This window comes from Ostrea edulis, chromosome 8, assembly GCF_947568905.1.
Source record: "Ostrea edulis chromosome 8, xbOstEdul1.1, whole genome shotgun sequence".
Lineage (NCBI taxonomy): Eukaryota > Metazoa > Mollusca > Bivalvia > Ostreida > Ostreidae > Ostrea > Ostrea edulis.
Window position 1 is genome coordinate 15,791,409 of NC_079171.1, and position 17,455 is coordinate 15,808,863.

At 34.8% G+C, this 17,455-nt stretch overlaps 1 protein-coding gene across 1 annotated transcript; it reads left to right on the forward strand.

The window, feature by feature from the left end:
• The first annotated feature begins 1,646 nt into the window (after positions 1-1,646).
• LOC130049615 (deoxyribonuclease-2-alpha-like) lies at positions 1,647-6,693 on the forward strand. The gene is made up of 6 exons (XM_056147464.1): positions 1,647-1,781; positions 1,873-1,960; positions 4,310-4,459; positions 4,899-4,984; positions 5,348-5,470; positions 6,247-6,693. Exons 1-6 carry the CDS (start codon positions 1,647-1,649, stop codon positions 6,385-6,387), a joined length of 723 nt encoding a protein of 240 aa, XP_056003439.1. The 3' UTR covers positions 6,388-6,693.
• Positions 6,694-17,455: the final 10,762 nt, after the last annotated feature.

Genomic DNA, 17,455 nt, shown 5'->3' on the forward strand with positions numbered 1-17,455 from the left:
TTTCCCTTACGTTATACCAAGTCCACATGATTCAAAAGGTAAAGGGAACCTGTAAAATGTGAAACAAAATCGAAACGAAACGAAATCTGCCAAAACGAAATCTGCCGATACACAAAACGAAACCTACCGAAACGAAACAGATTGTAGAACAGAACTGTGTAATCATGAAAATAAAAACGGTATCTCAGGTCCCTGCGAAAGTTACCACGTACGAATGAAATTATCTTCCCTGTTGATGTGGTCCTTCGGATGGGTTAATTTGATACATTTTAAGCGGTCAATCGGTTAGCATCAAACATTGTTTGAAGGAGCTGGTGTCTGAGAAAGTTGAAAGCAGGAAGACGTTAAACCTCCTATTGTATCTCTAACTGATGAGGTGCGAGTACTTTTAATAATGGAAAAAAATTGAATAGTATACCATATATGAATGCAAGCCGGTAAGATATATATACATGTATTATCAAAAATTATTATTGATATGCAGTAATTCTAAATATATATTATCTATAAAGATATATTTAGGGTGTTTCTAAAACGGGGAATTGAACACGGGACGGAAATATTTTATGCAAGAATATCTGGAGGGGGTCAGCATTTTGTAAAATCAAAAGGAACAAGAGCAAGAACAAAAGAAGCAGAAACTACAAAGAGAACGGGAAGACACACTCAGAATCCACCGTTTGATATACTACAGACAGATACACATTATCAACATGTATCCATAGATTTGTTTTTAGAGCAAAACATATTGAGACATGTATTTATGCCCAAAGGTGGATCCAACGCCGACGACCCCACCCCTCGTTTAGTGTGTTTCCCAACCTCTGACCTGTGAGACGGTAACCCTCCGTTCTCAAATTTATGGAGCCGCAACTAATTGCACATGATATTTATAATGTAATCAACTTCGGATATAAAAGTTGTGTTTACTCACCCACCTTCTAACTTTTTAAACTTTGTATCAATCAACGCTAAAGCCTACATCAAAGAGAAGGCGAATTTTATTTATATGTGGTAACTTTCACATGGGCCCGAGATACCATTTTTAATTATCATAATTAAAAGAGTTCGATTATACAATCTGTTTCGTTTCGGTAGGTGTCGTTTCGTTTCGGTAGATTTCGTTTCGTTTCACACTTTACAGGTACCCAAAGGTAAAGGGTCAAAATCGCATTATTTTTTATACCGGTGTGTTATATAAGCGATGTTAAAAGAAACGAATTACATCATGAGAGATCAATATAAGTCCAAGATTTCCAGTAATGGGAAAATTTAAGGGGCAAACATCTTAAATCTTTATTTGATTTTTAAAAAAATTTCAATACAATGTCTCATTTTGTTTTTTTTAACTTCAAACCCGTGCTAGTATTATGTATGTAAATGACTGTAATACTGTCAGTATATCTCAACAGAAGAAAACATATTTGGATATGCATGAGCTATGATATTAAATCATCTCTCTCGCCAATACTGTTTCTCAAACATAGATTTGTAATTAAAAAAATATATATGAAAGGTGTAAATCAAACCTTAGGATAGCTTGAACATTTATTGTTTTTATGACTTTGTAACAGTTTTTCTTGTATTTTGAAACGTCAAGGTATATTGTGTACAAAACTCCCAAGCATCTGAAAAATAAAACCCCAATGAGAAGTGGATCAGAGTTCTATTACCTTGATTCCAAGAATACGACATTTTCTCTGTACGGAAATGAAACCAGTATTCAATCAGAAAATATGAATCCGTTGTACAAAACGCTTCAACAAATATACAATACTAAGGTACTTTAGTTTAATACCTATCTTCATCCTTCTACCCCTTCTCCACTTCGGTTTAGTCTCAAAGAATAATCTATATTTTATTTTTCTTCAGCAAGCACAGACATATGGAATGTACAATGATCAACCACCCATCAACAAAGGGACACCAAAAAAACCAAAAAATACTGGGCACACAAAAGGTTGCGGCAGCATGATCAGATGAGAGACAGAGAGAGAGAGAGAGAGAGAGAGATAGAGAGTGTGTGTGTGTGTGAGAGAGAGAGAGAGATAGAGAGTGTGTGTGTGTGTGAGAGAGAGAGAGATAGAGAGAGTGTATGTGTGTGTGTGTGTGTGAGAGAGAGAGAGAGAGAGAGAGAGAGAGAGAGAGTAAAAAGTGTTTAGAGCACAGGGTAATTCCCTTTACTAGTATGAAAACTGGCTTTCGATGACAATGAAATTCTCGGCACGTTGTCAAACGCTTACACGGTCATTGATAGAGGAAATGGAATAGTTATTTTTGACAACGAGTTTAGATGATCATACACGAGACAAACTGCATGTGATATATCTTATAAAGTACAGTGTTTGTAATTCACGCAACTGCCATTAGGGACAAAATATTGAATATACAGCACAGGGAACCCGCAGAACCAAACTTCTCAGCAGCGAGCCGAACCAGTCGGCTATCTATGAAAAGGTGAAGATAACGAACAGTGATCAATCCCATAACTCTATACGGTATACAAAATCAAGAGTTTGGCAAACACGAACCCTGGACACACCAGAGGTGGGATCAGGTGCCTAGGAGGAGTAAGCATCCCTTGTGGACCGGTTACACCTGACGTGGGCCCTATACCTTGATCAGATAAACGGAGTAATCCGTAGTCAAAATCACTGTAAAGAGCAGCTTATGCAAGTTGCTTTCGATGACTATAAAATTCTTACCACGCTATCACACCTTAATTTTTCTCCCTTTCGGTATATATGCATTATACTGTGAACAGATTGGTGGTAGCTCAGTGGTAGAGCATTCGCTTCATTCGATCGAGACCCGCTTGTGGCACGCAGGCAGTGCGGTGTGTAGGTCTTCTAAAATGCACTAATCTGAAGTGCTATAAAGGAAAGCTCTAGTGCAGGCATGGGGTAACTCATAATCGATTGTAATCATTATTTTTTTTTTCAAGTAATCGACAGTAATCTGTAATAGAAGCTATTTTCAATTACTTGTAATCGTAATTGAATTGATTACCGCTAAATCTTGTGGTGTAATTACAATATAATTACTTTTTCAATTACATGCAATTACTCTACACTAAAATATTGTCATTTTATTAAGTTGGAAATTCAGTTTAAGTTCCTGGCAAGGCTGTTTGAATTAGTGAATCAATGTTGATGACTGTTCATCACAATTTAATAGCCCTAAGGATACACACAGGTTCAATTGAGTGTACAAATAGTTTAATTCTGTTAACCATGTTTCCACTATATATAAATAGTTACATACAGTTGTTTTTATATACATGTATATATAATAAAAACCTTAAAGTAATCGATTATTAATCGATTACATCCTCCTAAGTAATCGATTACAGATGAAAAATGATTGTAATCGATTAATAATCGATTACACAAAACCTTTCCAAGTTATCAATTAATAGTCGATTACATTTTTGAGTGATCGTACTAATCCCTGCACTAGTGATGTAAATATGTCGTCTATCAGAAGGTACATTTCCGTATCACCTATATCAAAGTTGCCAACAGCCATTGTTTACATTAGGATGACCAGGGGCCAGTGTAGCGGACTAAATTTTAGACATACATTTATAAGTAAGACATTATTTTACAGAAATGTGTTTATTATTGATGAAAGTCCCCTGCTTGGAATACAAATAAATCATAGATACATTTTGTGATGTTAATTTTATCTATAAATTGATAGACTTCTGTAATAATCGGAAGCGATGGCTAAAGGTGTATTGTCTTAGTAAAAGTAGTATCGATACCCTACTTTTTAACAAATGTTCATACCCACAGGGGTTACCTTTGTTGACCCCGAATAGGTATTTATACAGTGATGAATACGTATTGATCGTAGTAGTGTTATATAAGAGAAAACAGTTGAAAATGTAAATATGTGTCCTTTACAGTACATAACAGGGCAAAATATGACACTTTATATGTACGTATATATTGGGAATAAATTCGTTTTCTTTCAGGTGTTTACGCTTTTGCCCATGGAAGTGGTTTTTGGATTGTTTCAAGTGTTCCCAAGTTTCCATCCCCCGACATGTTTAAGTTTGACAATCCGCAAACAAAGTTGGGGCAGATGCTTTTCTGTGTGAATGTACCAAAAATGTTTTCAAAGACATTGCGTAATTATCTAATGAAGTATTTTTCTTCCTTCTGTCCGACTCCTGCAAATATTCTCTCTCTCTCTCTCTCTCTCTCTCTCTCTCTCTCTCTCTCGTTCCTGTGCTTGGTTGTGTAATACTTATTGCTATAAAATGACACCCTAAACAAGTTTTGTCTGAACACACTAATTTTAGATGAGATATTTAAGATAACAAAACCATGGATCTACAAAGGAAATGGGCGTTACGACGAGACAGATTCTAAGGTCAATGGTATTTTCCCATTCAATTCGACAGGCGGAGACGACTTACAAGTATTTGCGAAAAGCTATTCATTTGGGAAAGGTAAGATATTTCCTCTAAACTTCTTTCCACCAAACACTATGATGATTAATGAAATGCTTCCAAATCAATTACAAACCTTTTTCCTCAAAGCAACTTTAAGTACTATTGATTTACTGTTATACATGTATACATATAGCATACTGCTACTATAATGTACTGCTAAGGTTTCAAGTTCCAACTAGAAATTTTGACATGACACAAGATGTAAGGAACTAAATGTGAAATGTAAAATTTGGAATTTGACTCAAGTCTGGCTATATAGGGTACTGATGGTTTTGAATGGTGAAATTGTCTAGCGTGGAACGGAACTTGAGCACGCGCGCGTACACACACAATACACACACACACACAGAGAGAGAGAGAGAGAGAGAGAGAGAGAGAGAGATAGAGAGAGAGAGAGAGAGAGGCAAACGTTGATTATTTCCCTTTCTCTAATCAGATTTATATGAGGACCTGGTTGCTGGAAAACTTGGTGATACTCTGTATACAGAGACTTGGCATTCTGAATATTACTGTACAGATCGAGTAAGTATCCGACAATTTCACCAACATTCCTGTACAGATCATGTAAGTGTCCGACAATTTCACCAATATTACTGTACATATCATGTTAGTATCCGACAATTTCACCAATATTACTGTACAGATGATGTAAGTATCAGACAATTTCACCAATACTTGAATATTCGGCAACGGATCTGTGACGTACTGTAATTCACAGTTATATGATATATCCCCACCTCGTATGTAATGCAATTAACTCATCAAGAATATGAATCTGTAACTCCTCTTTTCATCATCAGTATCACTTAAGTACGATCAAATATTGATACTACCGATTAGCCCTGTTAATATATGTTTAGCAAACAGTTTTTGTTCCTATTTCAGGTTGTCGACATTGAAGAGATAATGTTTAGAGATGGATATTCATTCAAATCAACACAAGAACACTCTAAATGGGCCGTTACTAAGCATCTTAACTGGACATGCATTGGAGATATCAACAGAAGAGTAAGGCTTTATTTAACGGTCATAGTGCTCTTGATTCAGATCTCCTACATATAAGGTATTCAGACAGAAACTACAATTGCTCAAATAACAAAGACTGAACATTATCTAAAAATAATGTCAAATATAGAACTTCGCAAATATCGGTATACAAAGGGGATGTACATAAATATACACATTATTTTGTTCTGAGGGATATCTGCCAGTTCCAGTAGACAATACCTTAAGAGTTCAGGGATTACCAATAAACTAACTGTGTATAACACAAGAAAGGACATATCGCATGTTTCCAAAGTATACAAACTAATATGCATTTTGTCTTTCTTATGCTTAAAGTTATTAAATTTAATAGTTAGTTCACCGAAATATCGCGATTGAATTTCATCGCTTTTAAACTCGAAAACTACCAAAATATTTCATTAAAAACACATTTAAAGTAGTTCTAGGCATGAAAAGAATTTTTTGCGGAAAACATAAAGTTTAGAAACATGCGTTGTGGCCTTTAACGAATGCGTTCGTAGTTTACGTACCGTATTTCTAAATCGTTTATACGCTGTCCTTCTGTTTATTCAAACAATTTAAAGCTCAGTGTATCCTATATTGCTTGTTTAACTATACATATAAGTCAATTACAGTGCTTGACCGATTGTACCTATCAGTCAATTTAGTCGCAGTGTGTACTATCTCGACAAACAGTGTACATGTATATAGGTTTTTTCTATTTAATGTTTTATTATTCAAATGCCTTTTTTCGTTGAAATATACATTACATCTTTCAGGAATCTCAGTTTAGGAGAGGAGGGCTTACGCTATGTCTGAATCATGCAGGCGTTGCCAACGAATTTCGAACATTGGCATTTAAATTAAGCAATTGCAACGATAGATCTGGACGTAAAAAAAATGTGTGTCCTGAATACTGAAAAACGTTCTGAATATTGAAGTCTCCTGATATACGTATTGTACATGTATCATGCAATGTGTCATCACGTGTAGCTCTCAGGGAACATGTTGAGACAAACCAGAGAGCTACAGATTCATCCTTTAGTTCATCTATACAGCGCAGGGGATAATGCGCATTGCGTTTTTTGCTGTATTCTTGTATCACAGTCTGAACGATTTCCCCACTATACTTCAATAAGTGTTCCCAATAAACTTGGAAAGCTTATTCCAGAGGTATTGCTTGCACCTTTGAAGTCCTTTGATGCTTGTGATCATCAATATTTTGTTGCCATATATATATATATTTAGTTCATCTATACAGCCCAGGAGATAATGCGCATTGCGTTGTTTTGCTGTATATATATATATATCGTTCTTTGTTTTTGCCTTGTCCAGCGTAGGACTGATTAGTTCAGTTTAGTCTTGACACTTGATGGGAACAGACATTTCTATTGCCACATATTACACTCGATAATCTTAATATGTAGACGTTTTGTTAAGGTCTTCCGTAACAACGGAAGACCTTCTACTGATTGTGCTGGTTAAGATTATCCTTATTATTCTCTTTTTCCCCTTCTTTTTGCTAGACGCTAACTTTGAAGCTTCATATCTCGCTCATTTCTGCATGGATTTTGCTCAAATTTTCAGGGTTTAAAAACTTTACAGAACAATTTTAAAATTATGTACTACATTTCAAAAATTCCCTTCTGTTCACGAGTTATTCCCCTTTGAATGAATTTTTAGGGGCTTTGGTTTCCAGACAAAGGCTCCGAGACTGTACAATCTTGTTAAACTTAAAATATTTCAAAAGTCGAATTCATGTATGTTTCAAAATATTGAATTAGGCACAGTAACTGTTTTCTTTCATTTCTTTAAAAAGTCCATTATGCGATATATTTTCTCTATTTTTCACGGACATTCTGTATATTTTTGTGAACTGTTTGATGAGATTTTTATGAAGTCTATCTCTCTCTTTCTTTCTTTCTTCTCTCTCCCTCCCCACCCACCCCCCCCCCTCTCTCTCTCTCTCTCTCTCTCTCTCTCTCTCTCTCTCTCTCTCTGTATGTATATATATATATCTCGTTATAAGCAGTTTCTGTGACATTTTGATAATTATGTTTAAGGGAAAATACAATTTGTGACGTTGATATGTTGATTTATGAATTTGTACATGTTTTTCCCGCATCTTAAAATGTGTGATGACCAATACATTTCATTCGACGAATTATTAGTTCTAGCTAATGAATAGAAATGAACACACTTTCTGTACTTGTATCAGATTATGATAATGCGAGTGTAGAGTTACCTTAAAAGAAACAAGAATGTTACAAAATATGTACCTGAGAAAAATTTAAAGTTCAAAACCATACCATTATTTGTGGAACATTTTGAATTTGATTAAACTCTTATGAATATGAATAATTTTAGAGCATGTACTTCATCTCTGCGTAACATTAAATTTCTTCCTTCACCTCTATAGGAGGATTTAGTCGGAGAAACCTTGAAATCAAAATTCTGATAATACAATAGAAGGGACGGACGAACAGGGGTATATTTGATGTTACAGGTTTTTTTTGACGTTACAGGGGTATAATTTGATGTTACAGTTTTTTTGACGTTACAGGGGTATACTTTGACGTTACAGGGGTATAATTTGATGTTACAGGGGTATAATTTGATGTTACAGTTTTTTTGACGTTACAGGGGTATAATTTGATGTTACAGGGGTATAATTTGATGTTACAGTTTTTTTGACGTTACAGGGGTATAATTTGATGTTACAAGGGTATAATTTGATGTTACAGTTTTTTTTGACGTTACAGGGGTGTAATTTGATGTTATAGGGTTTTGCAAAATCCATGGTCGTTGTGATAATCTGATTTGTAAATATAATCTGCCATTAGGTCAAATGTTGCCGGACGTGTTTTATCCCGATTGCTGGGTTATTCTTCACATACCGATTTTGACTACAGTTTACTCCGTTTAACACCTGATCCCACCTTTGGTATGTCCAGGAGTCCGTGCTTACTGTGCTCTCACTTTTGTATTCTTTATAGATTTATAGAATTGATCACTGTTCGTCATCATCATGTTCTCCATATATGTTCGAAATAATGCTCTATACATGTATATGTTTGGATGTCAGTCACTGTAAAGTTTGATTTTTTTTCCATTTTATTGTATGACAACGAAATTATACTATTTATGTTTAAAATGTTTAATTCTTTGTTTATTTTGAGTGATTTTCATTTGCCCTGAATAAATTTTCATTTGTATTGCACAATGTTTCATTCCTATTGTACAATTTTCCTGTTGTATAGTTTTATGTTTGTATTTTATATACATGCATTTCACTTGCATTGGATAATAAACCATTTGTAATTGATAGACAGATTCTCATTTGTATTTGATATGGTAATGTTAGTGAAAATGTGTGGCACTTGTGTATTTTTCAGGAGGTCCCGCGTTCGATTTCAAACCCCGGGGAAATATTAAGATGTTTAGCAAAGGAAATCACTATTCCTTCGCCAAGAGGTAAAATTAACAGGTATTTCGGATATGCCATTTTAAATGGAGTTCCCGTGTCACGTTTGGAGTAGCATGATGAAAAATCGTTATTACTATTACAGCTTTTAGTATATGCACAAGTCTATATGTATGGCACTTCGCGTAAAGCTAGTGACATTTTTATGAGTGAACAATTCTGGAATGGGACGTAAAACATACCCCCCCCCCCAAAAAAAACCCACAACAAACAAATAAGCCAACACACCTGGAGATACTGGTCACTTAGTTCTTGCTCCATCAATCTGTTTATGCGGACTCATCAACTAAAAGAGAAAAGAGTTGTAAGACACGGAGACCAGATGTTTCAAGCATCCCCTTAAATTTGTTCAAAGTATTCTTTCTTTCTTTCTTTTTCTTGTATACAAACTTACACCATTGGATTTTATGCGTTAAATATTGTATATGCTATCGTTAATTTCAACGTATGGATTTTCCATCAATCGGTCACAGAAGGGACTTCCTAACTCAATAGTTTGTACACATTTGTTAAACATTTCTACTGTGTTTGTTGTCCTTAATTGTAAATGTCAATCAAGGTAATTCTGGTTTATCCTTCTGTAGAAGAGAGGTGGTACCCTTCTGTAGAAGTGAGATGGTATCCTTCTGTAGAAGAGAGGTGGTACCCTTCTGTAGAAGAGAGGTGGTACCCTTCTGTAGAAGTGAGATGGCATCCTTCGGTAGAAGAGAGGTGGTACCCTTCTGTAGAAGTAAGATGGTACCCTTCTGTAGAAGAGAGGTGGTACCCTTCTGTAGAAGTGAGGTGGCATCCTTCGGTAGAAGAGAGGTGGTACCCTTCTGTAGAAGTAAGATGGTACCCTTCTGTAGAAGAGAGATGGTACCCTTCTGTAGAAGTGAGATGGTATCCTTCTGTTGAAGAGAGGTGGTACCCTTCTGTAGAAGAGAGGTAGTACCCTTCTGTAGAAGTGAGATGGCATCCTTCTGTAGAAGAGAGGTGGTAGCCTTCGAATTTGTTACGAATGTAAAGAGAATAAACATTCATTTTTCAATAGATTGGTGGTGTAATTGTAATTTCTTCATTTCTTCCAAATGTTAAAGATACGCTTTCTTTCAGAAGTTTTAAATCGATGTCAACTATTGCAAGTCCTGCAAAGCCTGCACAGTTACATTGATCTACAGGAAATCAGAAGGGTAAGACTAACCAGTAAAAGAATTAATAACAAAATAAAAATTAAACATTCCTCGTAGAAATTCTGAGGTATACTTTGCATACCATCTAACAGTATTTATTTGAATTGATATATGTCCCGATATCTACAATTTAAAACGAAAGGAGAGGTGAAGTACATACATACATGTATGAATGAATGATGCTACCTAGATAAATACACAATTCAACGACTATTTTATAATTTTTATTATTCATAATTACGTGTGCACTATAATTGCAGGTATATGGTATGATTTGTATGTAATAGTTGGAAACATATCTGTATCCCAACAATTGTAAGTTTCATGATCCCAGGGGTAGCGGTTTTGTTACTAGAGTGGGACATTAATGGTCATAACGATTACCGGGATGTGTTATCATTTAAAAGTTATTAACTTCTTGATAATTCCCTTGTAATTCTTTTCAAATAGCATGAAGTATCCATGCGACAAGGGGAATATAAATTGTAAATCTCAGAACTCCTACGCCTCTGACAGAGGCGGATCCAGGAATTGTGGTTGGGAGAGGGCACAACTTTATGTGACAGGGGCATTGGGGCCGCCTTAAGACTCCAGTGGGTCCAGGGCGAAGTCCTGTTTAAGGTCCAGGGGACGCTCTTTGGTTTACAGGGTTTATTGGGCTTGAAATATGTCTCCTATTTAGTTAATTTTACTATTTTCTGTCATTTTAATAAGGTGCAATTAATAAAATGGCGCAAATTTTAAGGATCTTTGGAAAAACATTAAGTTCTCCCTATAAAAGTAATAAATGAATCAATAGATTTTCCTCATTTATTTTCCGAGAATGGAAGAAATTATTGCTTCATTTCTGTTTACATTTTTCTAAACAAGAGATCACAGCTGCGGTCCCCTTAAATCCGCCACTGCCTAGCGCCTTAGGGGCGGGGCAAAACTGCCAATAATTTACCACATTTATTCATGATCTTCTCAGCAACCGCGAACCTGTAAGAAAACTAAATGCATAATCATGAAGAGCAGAAAGGTCTCTACCCCCATTTGTAAATTTCGTGATCCTCGAGCCCTCTAAGGGGGTGGGGGGGGGACAAACTTATATGTTAAACAATGTTTATATTCAAAACATTTGAATAATATTTTCTTGAATGTTATTGATAGCAAATTTAAGCCAAATGGACATTTTGAAGAAGTATGTAACACTGTACCAAAACTGTAAATTTAATTCTCCCAGAGGTAGAGGTTTGGATATCAGGGTGGTGCCAAAATGGTTATAGTGATTAAATGTGTATGTTGACAATCGAACATCTTTAACTTTTTAATACTTACCTTTCCAATTTTCTTCAGATTTGGTAGGGGGAGGGGGTCGGGTTCCAGTGTGTGACCAAAATTATTATTGTCTTTGTCATTTGAAGGACCTTTTTAATTTTGCTGATACTGTAGAAATTTAGGAAAAGCTGAAAAGAATGTACCAAAATTGTGAATGTTATAACCCCAGGGTATTGACTCTAAGGCGGGTCCAAAATGGTCATACATATTGTATTGTGTAAAGTCTTTCATCAGTGAGGGTACTTCCGGGACCATTTGTGTTTTTAGATCACATCTTGCTTTATACCTGCTGCTAAATATCAGAATTCCGCTTAGATATCCAGAAAAGGCTTGTTTTCTAGATTCCACAGCTTTTGGGATAGTGATACTTTCATTTAGTAATCAGGTCGCTGATAGGGCCTATGGGCCTCTTTTTATAATATGTCAAGCTGATTCTTTGTTTAGTAAAATGATCACCTTTTATTTCTAAATTTTGTCAATCATATGAAGTTGTATGTTTGTCTTTGACAAATGTCGATCAAACTTGGGATAATAAGATTGACACCATTTTGAATATTGGTAAAAGAAATAATCTATTGCATGTTAATCAGGGTGTGGTATTGATTGAATTGGCTGCACGTGTTCAATGTACATGGATACTGAAGAGACGCCTTTCTTGATTTATATTGATTGTCAAAAAGGACATAAAAGTACGTATATTGAGATAAAATCACACATTTTTTTTCTTTTGTTCTTACAAGTTTATTGTTATTTTGCATTTCAAATATTTCGGCTTGAGCATCACTGAAGAGACATTATTTGTCGAAATGCGCATATGGTGCATCAAAATTGGTACCGTATGAGTTTTGTGTTACATTTAGAAAATATCAGCGAACAAGTAGATTTATGCAGTAGTAAAGGATTAATTTAAATGCTTGCAATACCTCCATATGTGCAAATACTTGCTTTTCTTTTTGACAAGTAATCATTGCAAGAACTGGTGGTCTGGTTTTGCTCTATGTTTTTTCTCTCTCTATCCACGATATTAAGTAATCAATTTCAATCAATTTAAGTAGTAGTTTAAGGGATAATCATCGTTTTTGGCAAATGTCTCTGAGATTGATTTCCAAATATTCTAAATGATACTTATAAGTGCTTAAATAGGATCGGGTTCGCGAATACACGTAGAATTTGTTTTTAACTCTATGGAACACGTAATCTCGGCTGAGATTCGATTTGGCTGAATATTTAGACTGACCCCTTCACAGAATTTCGGAGCAGTACTTCAAAATTCATGTCTGGAAATTTACGTTAATCCTAGGCCGGTTCTAGCAATTAATGTGCACTTAATGACACTGCTGTTCGATTCAAATAAGTTAGTTGGTTATGAAACTAATTCTGTATCACTATTAGTACTGCATTACTTGCCGTCTAAGTATGTACATTCCATAAAATAAACTATCACTAAATTTTCCGTTCAAATGGTGACTTCCATGCACTAAGCGCACGGTACTGGTGTCACTTTACGTTACACTTATAACGTCATAAATTGTGGCAAAATATAATCACGAAAGCAACGTCACATTTTAAACAAATTCATTATCTCCAAGCTGTAATATCATAACTAAAGCACATGCATGATTTAATGTTTAAAAATTGAAAATAAATTTTTGTACGTGTATAGTGTACATTCATAAAAATTATGAATTCTTAGAAATACTCCAAAGTATACGTACTGTATTTATTTCACCGTGCCTACAACAGCAGGCATGTCGTATGAAATAAGGGTACCCGTTTCGGTAGGTTTCGTTTTGCTTCGGTAGATTTCGTTTCCTTTCGATTTCGTTTCGCATTTTACAGGTAACCATCCCATGAAATAAGGCTTGCAATTCTTATGAATATGACCTCTGAAAAATTTGAACACAGTAAAAAAAATCAGTTTTGGTTTTTTCTAGGATATATATAGACTTGTTCAAGTCTCTATGTTTAATAATCATTGCTCTCTTTAATACTTTTTATTAATGCCAAACACGGAAGGGGGAGGGGGGGGGTTAAAAACTCCCGTACGTTTCTGTCATCGATCTACATCGATCACGCTCTAGTGGAAAAAAACAACAACCAGCGCATAGAAAGTATATGTAGTTTTGCGCTTTATAAATGAATAATAATAATAACCACGGTGAGTTGAAGTGAGAGATAAAAACTTCCAAATAATATTACATTTTAACGTTTTAATGTTCACTTTCATTTCTGAATAAACAGTAGAAAAGGTATACAGAGTGTTATTTATACTCGTATGTTTTACTTGCGAATCGGTTAGTTTCAATATATATCATATTTAGTTTTGAAGGGGTGGTCTCGTGAAAACCGTGTGACTTTAGATTTTTTTGTCAGATGTTGAACTTTTGATCTAATGATATTGTTATTCATATGCGGAAATCTTGATTTGTATTCGATAATCTTGATATCTATATGCGGACGGAAATTTTGATTTATATGTGAGAAATCTTGATATTCATATGCGAATTTTTTTTTATTTTACTCTACGAGAGAGAGAGAGAGAGAGAGAGAGAGAGAGGCTTCCTCTACTCTTCTGGAGTACCAACGCATGTGGGCGAAATATTCCAGGGGCAATCGCTCACACCCGCCAGAGATCACCTGGGTCCTAAATACAACAGTGAGGTTGTTCAACACGTCACTGATACTCTAACAAGATTTTGACATTCAATTCATTTAATATGTGACTTATGTATATATCTTTCATTCATTGGAAGGGGGGGGGGGGGTACATAAGATCTAACACGCTATATATATCCACCGTTCTGGTGCCTGTGCTCACATCCACCTCCTAGGGAATGCTACAGGCTGGTGCATGTTGGAAACTGTAGGAGGGTCCACAGTTTGCTCTGTACTTGCTCTTTAAACCAGGTAGCACGCAGGAGACAGCTGAGATGCGCAGAGATCTCTTCCCCCTTAGAACGTGACCACCCGTTCAGGTCCAGGCACCTATGTCCACATAGGGCCCCCTGTGTTGCCCCTACGTTGGTAGTCAAACTGGCCGCCTCCCCAGTTCCCCACAAAAAATTGCACGCGACCCTTTCCGCCATATATGTCAATTTGCACCCTGTTTCTGATTACGATTAATAAATATTCAAATTTGTATCACTCTTGTTAATCCAGCTAGCTAAGCAGCCTATGGGGGATTACAGGGCAGTCACCCAAGCTTCGACATAGCTACTGGGTTTATTCAGCATATTAGGGCAAGGTCAACTATTCAATTCAGGCCAAATGTCTCACGGCTGGTAGTGCTGTATATTTATTAAAGTTTAATTTTAATTTTGAAATATTGGATGAAACAAAGCAATTTTATGACAATTTATATTCAATACCTAACCAGGAAATAAACATAGTTGACTTAAATTCGGAATTAAACTATGAGGATATTCCCAAGTTATCCAGAGAGGAATCTATGCTTTTAGAAGGTAAAACTACATTGAAGGAGGCTTCTACAACACTAAGTAAAATGAAAGCAAATAAATCACCAGGCTCTGATGGGTTCTCAGCTGAGTTTTTTAAGGTTTTTTGGAAATACCTTGGTACATTTGTTGTAAGGTCTATCAACTATGCATATGAAAATGGCACTCTGTCAATAACATAGAGACATGGAATTATTACACTTTTACCTAAAGGAGACAAACCAAGACACTATCTTAAAAACTGGCGTCCAATTACACTTCTGAACACTATATATAAAATAGCTTCTGGTACCATTGCAAATAGATTAAAGATTTACTTGGATAAACTTATCAATCCTGATCAAACTGGCTTCATTTCTAATAGGTATATAGGAGAAAATACTCGACTAATTTATGATATTATGCAGTATACTGAAGAAGAAAAAATCCCAGGTCTTTTATTACTTATTGACTTTGAGAAAGCCTTCGATACCCTCTCATGGAATTTTATACAAAAGACCTTAACTTATTTTAAGTTTGGACCTGATATTCATGAATGGGTGAAATTATTCTATCATAACATCATATCTACTATTAACCAAGGTGGCACTCTCTCGGCATCTTTGAACATTCAAAGAGGATGTAGACAAGGTGATCCTTTATCACCTTATATTTTTCTTCTTTGCGCAGAAATTTTAGCTATACAAATAAGAGAAAATAAAAGTATTAAAGGTATAACTATAAAAAACAATGAAAAGAAAATTTCCCAACTAGCCGATGATACATCAATTATACTTGATGGTAGCAAGGAATCTCTTCTAGAAACAATAAAAGTATTGCGACACTTCTCTGAAATGTCAGGACTAAAAGTTAATTTTTCAAAAACCAATACAGTATGGATTGGATCAAAAAAATATAGTCAGGATACCCTTTCTAAAGACTTTCACTTGAATTGGGGGACTTGTAAGTTTACTCTACTTGGAATTAATTTTGATGTAGAATTACAGAACATGTCAAAACTAAATTATCAGCCAAAGCTAAGCAGAATAAAATCAATCTTAAATCAATGGGAGAAAAGACATTTGACACCAATAGGAAAAATTACTGTTATCAAAACTCTGGTCTTGCCTCTATTAAATCATATTTTATGGCAATTCCAAATCCTGATGACAGCTATTGTAAAGAATTAGATAAACTATTCTTTTCTTTCTTGTGGAGCCATTCTCAACATAGAATTAAAAAAAGAGGTAATCGTAAAGCAATATGAGGATGGTGGGTTAAAAATGATCACTGTAAAGGCTTTTATAGCCTCTTTAAAATTGTTTTGGATGAGACAACTCCTTTTTCAGATAGGGGTTTACATAATTTTATACCAAATTTAGATCTTAATAAAGTTACTACATAAAAAACATAAAGACATCGCTGAAAAACAAATTTTGGGTTGATGTATTTGATTCTTGGATTGAGCTACAACTTAAACAAAATCCATTTACAGTAACAGTAGATACTCCAATATTTTACAATTCTAACTTTCTTGTGGGTGGGAAAGCATTTCTTAATAAATCCATGTTTCTCAATAATATTAAATACCTTAATGACCTTATTGATGAAGAGGGTTTGTTCCTGACTTATGAATCTTTCTGTAACATTTATCCAAAAGTAAAAATCAATTTTTTAGAATATATGAGTGTCATAAATGCTATTAAAGCATGGATGAAAAAAGTCAAGTTTGATAAAAAAAATTAATTAAATTAACAAACCCTCTGATTATGTCGAGTATATACACTCTTCTACGATGCAAAAAATCAACACAATTTTATACTCTTCTCAATCAAAACTGCACAGAACCTACTGGTAAAAGAAAGTGGAATGAAATATTTGAATTAAATGACACAGAATGGAAAATGATCTTCAGACTGCCCTTTAAAGTTACAAGTAATTGTAAACTGCAGTGGTTTCAATACAGAATTCTGAACAAAATTTTAGCTTCAAACTCATACTTATTCAAAATCAAAATTAGAGATGATAAGAATTGTACATTCTGTCAGATAGAAGAAGAAACAATTGAACATTTGTTTTGGGAATGTGATAGTGTTCAGCATTTCTTAAGAGAATTTGAAGTTTGTTTTGAACATAAGACCAATCTTCAAATATCAATAACAAAAAATAATTTTATTTTTGGATTTTTGGATGAAAAGAAAACTATACAAAATAATCTTGTTCTTTGGCTGAAATATTATATCTATACTATGAGGTGTAAAGGGAAGACACTGAATGTAAATGTTGCGATATCGCTAATGAACACATTTTATGAAACTCAAAGACATATTGCATATAAAAATGGTGAAAAAGATTTGTTTGACACCTGCTGGAACCGCTGGAATCAATTATTTCATTGAGTGTTTGTTTGCTGTTGTTGTTTATTTTTTTTGTTTTTTGTTTAAAAATTATCTTTTTTATAAATTTCAATATATATGTACTGTTTAAAATATATTAAATAATGACTGAATTCATCTCTCTCTCTCTCTCTCTCTCTCTCTCTCTCTCTCTCTCTCTCTCTCTCTCTCTCTCAGAAAAT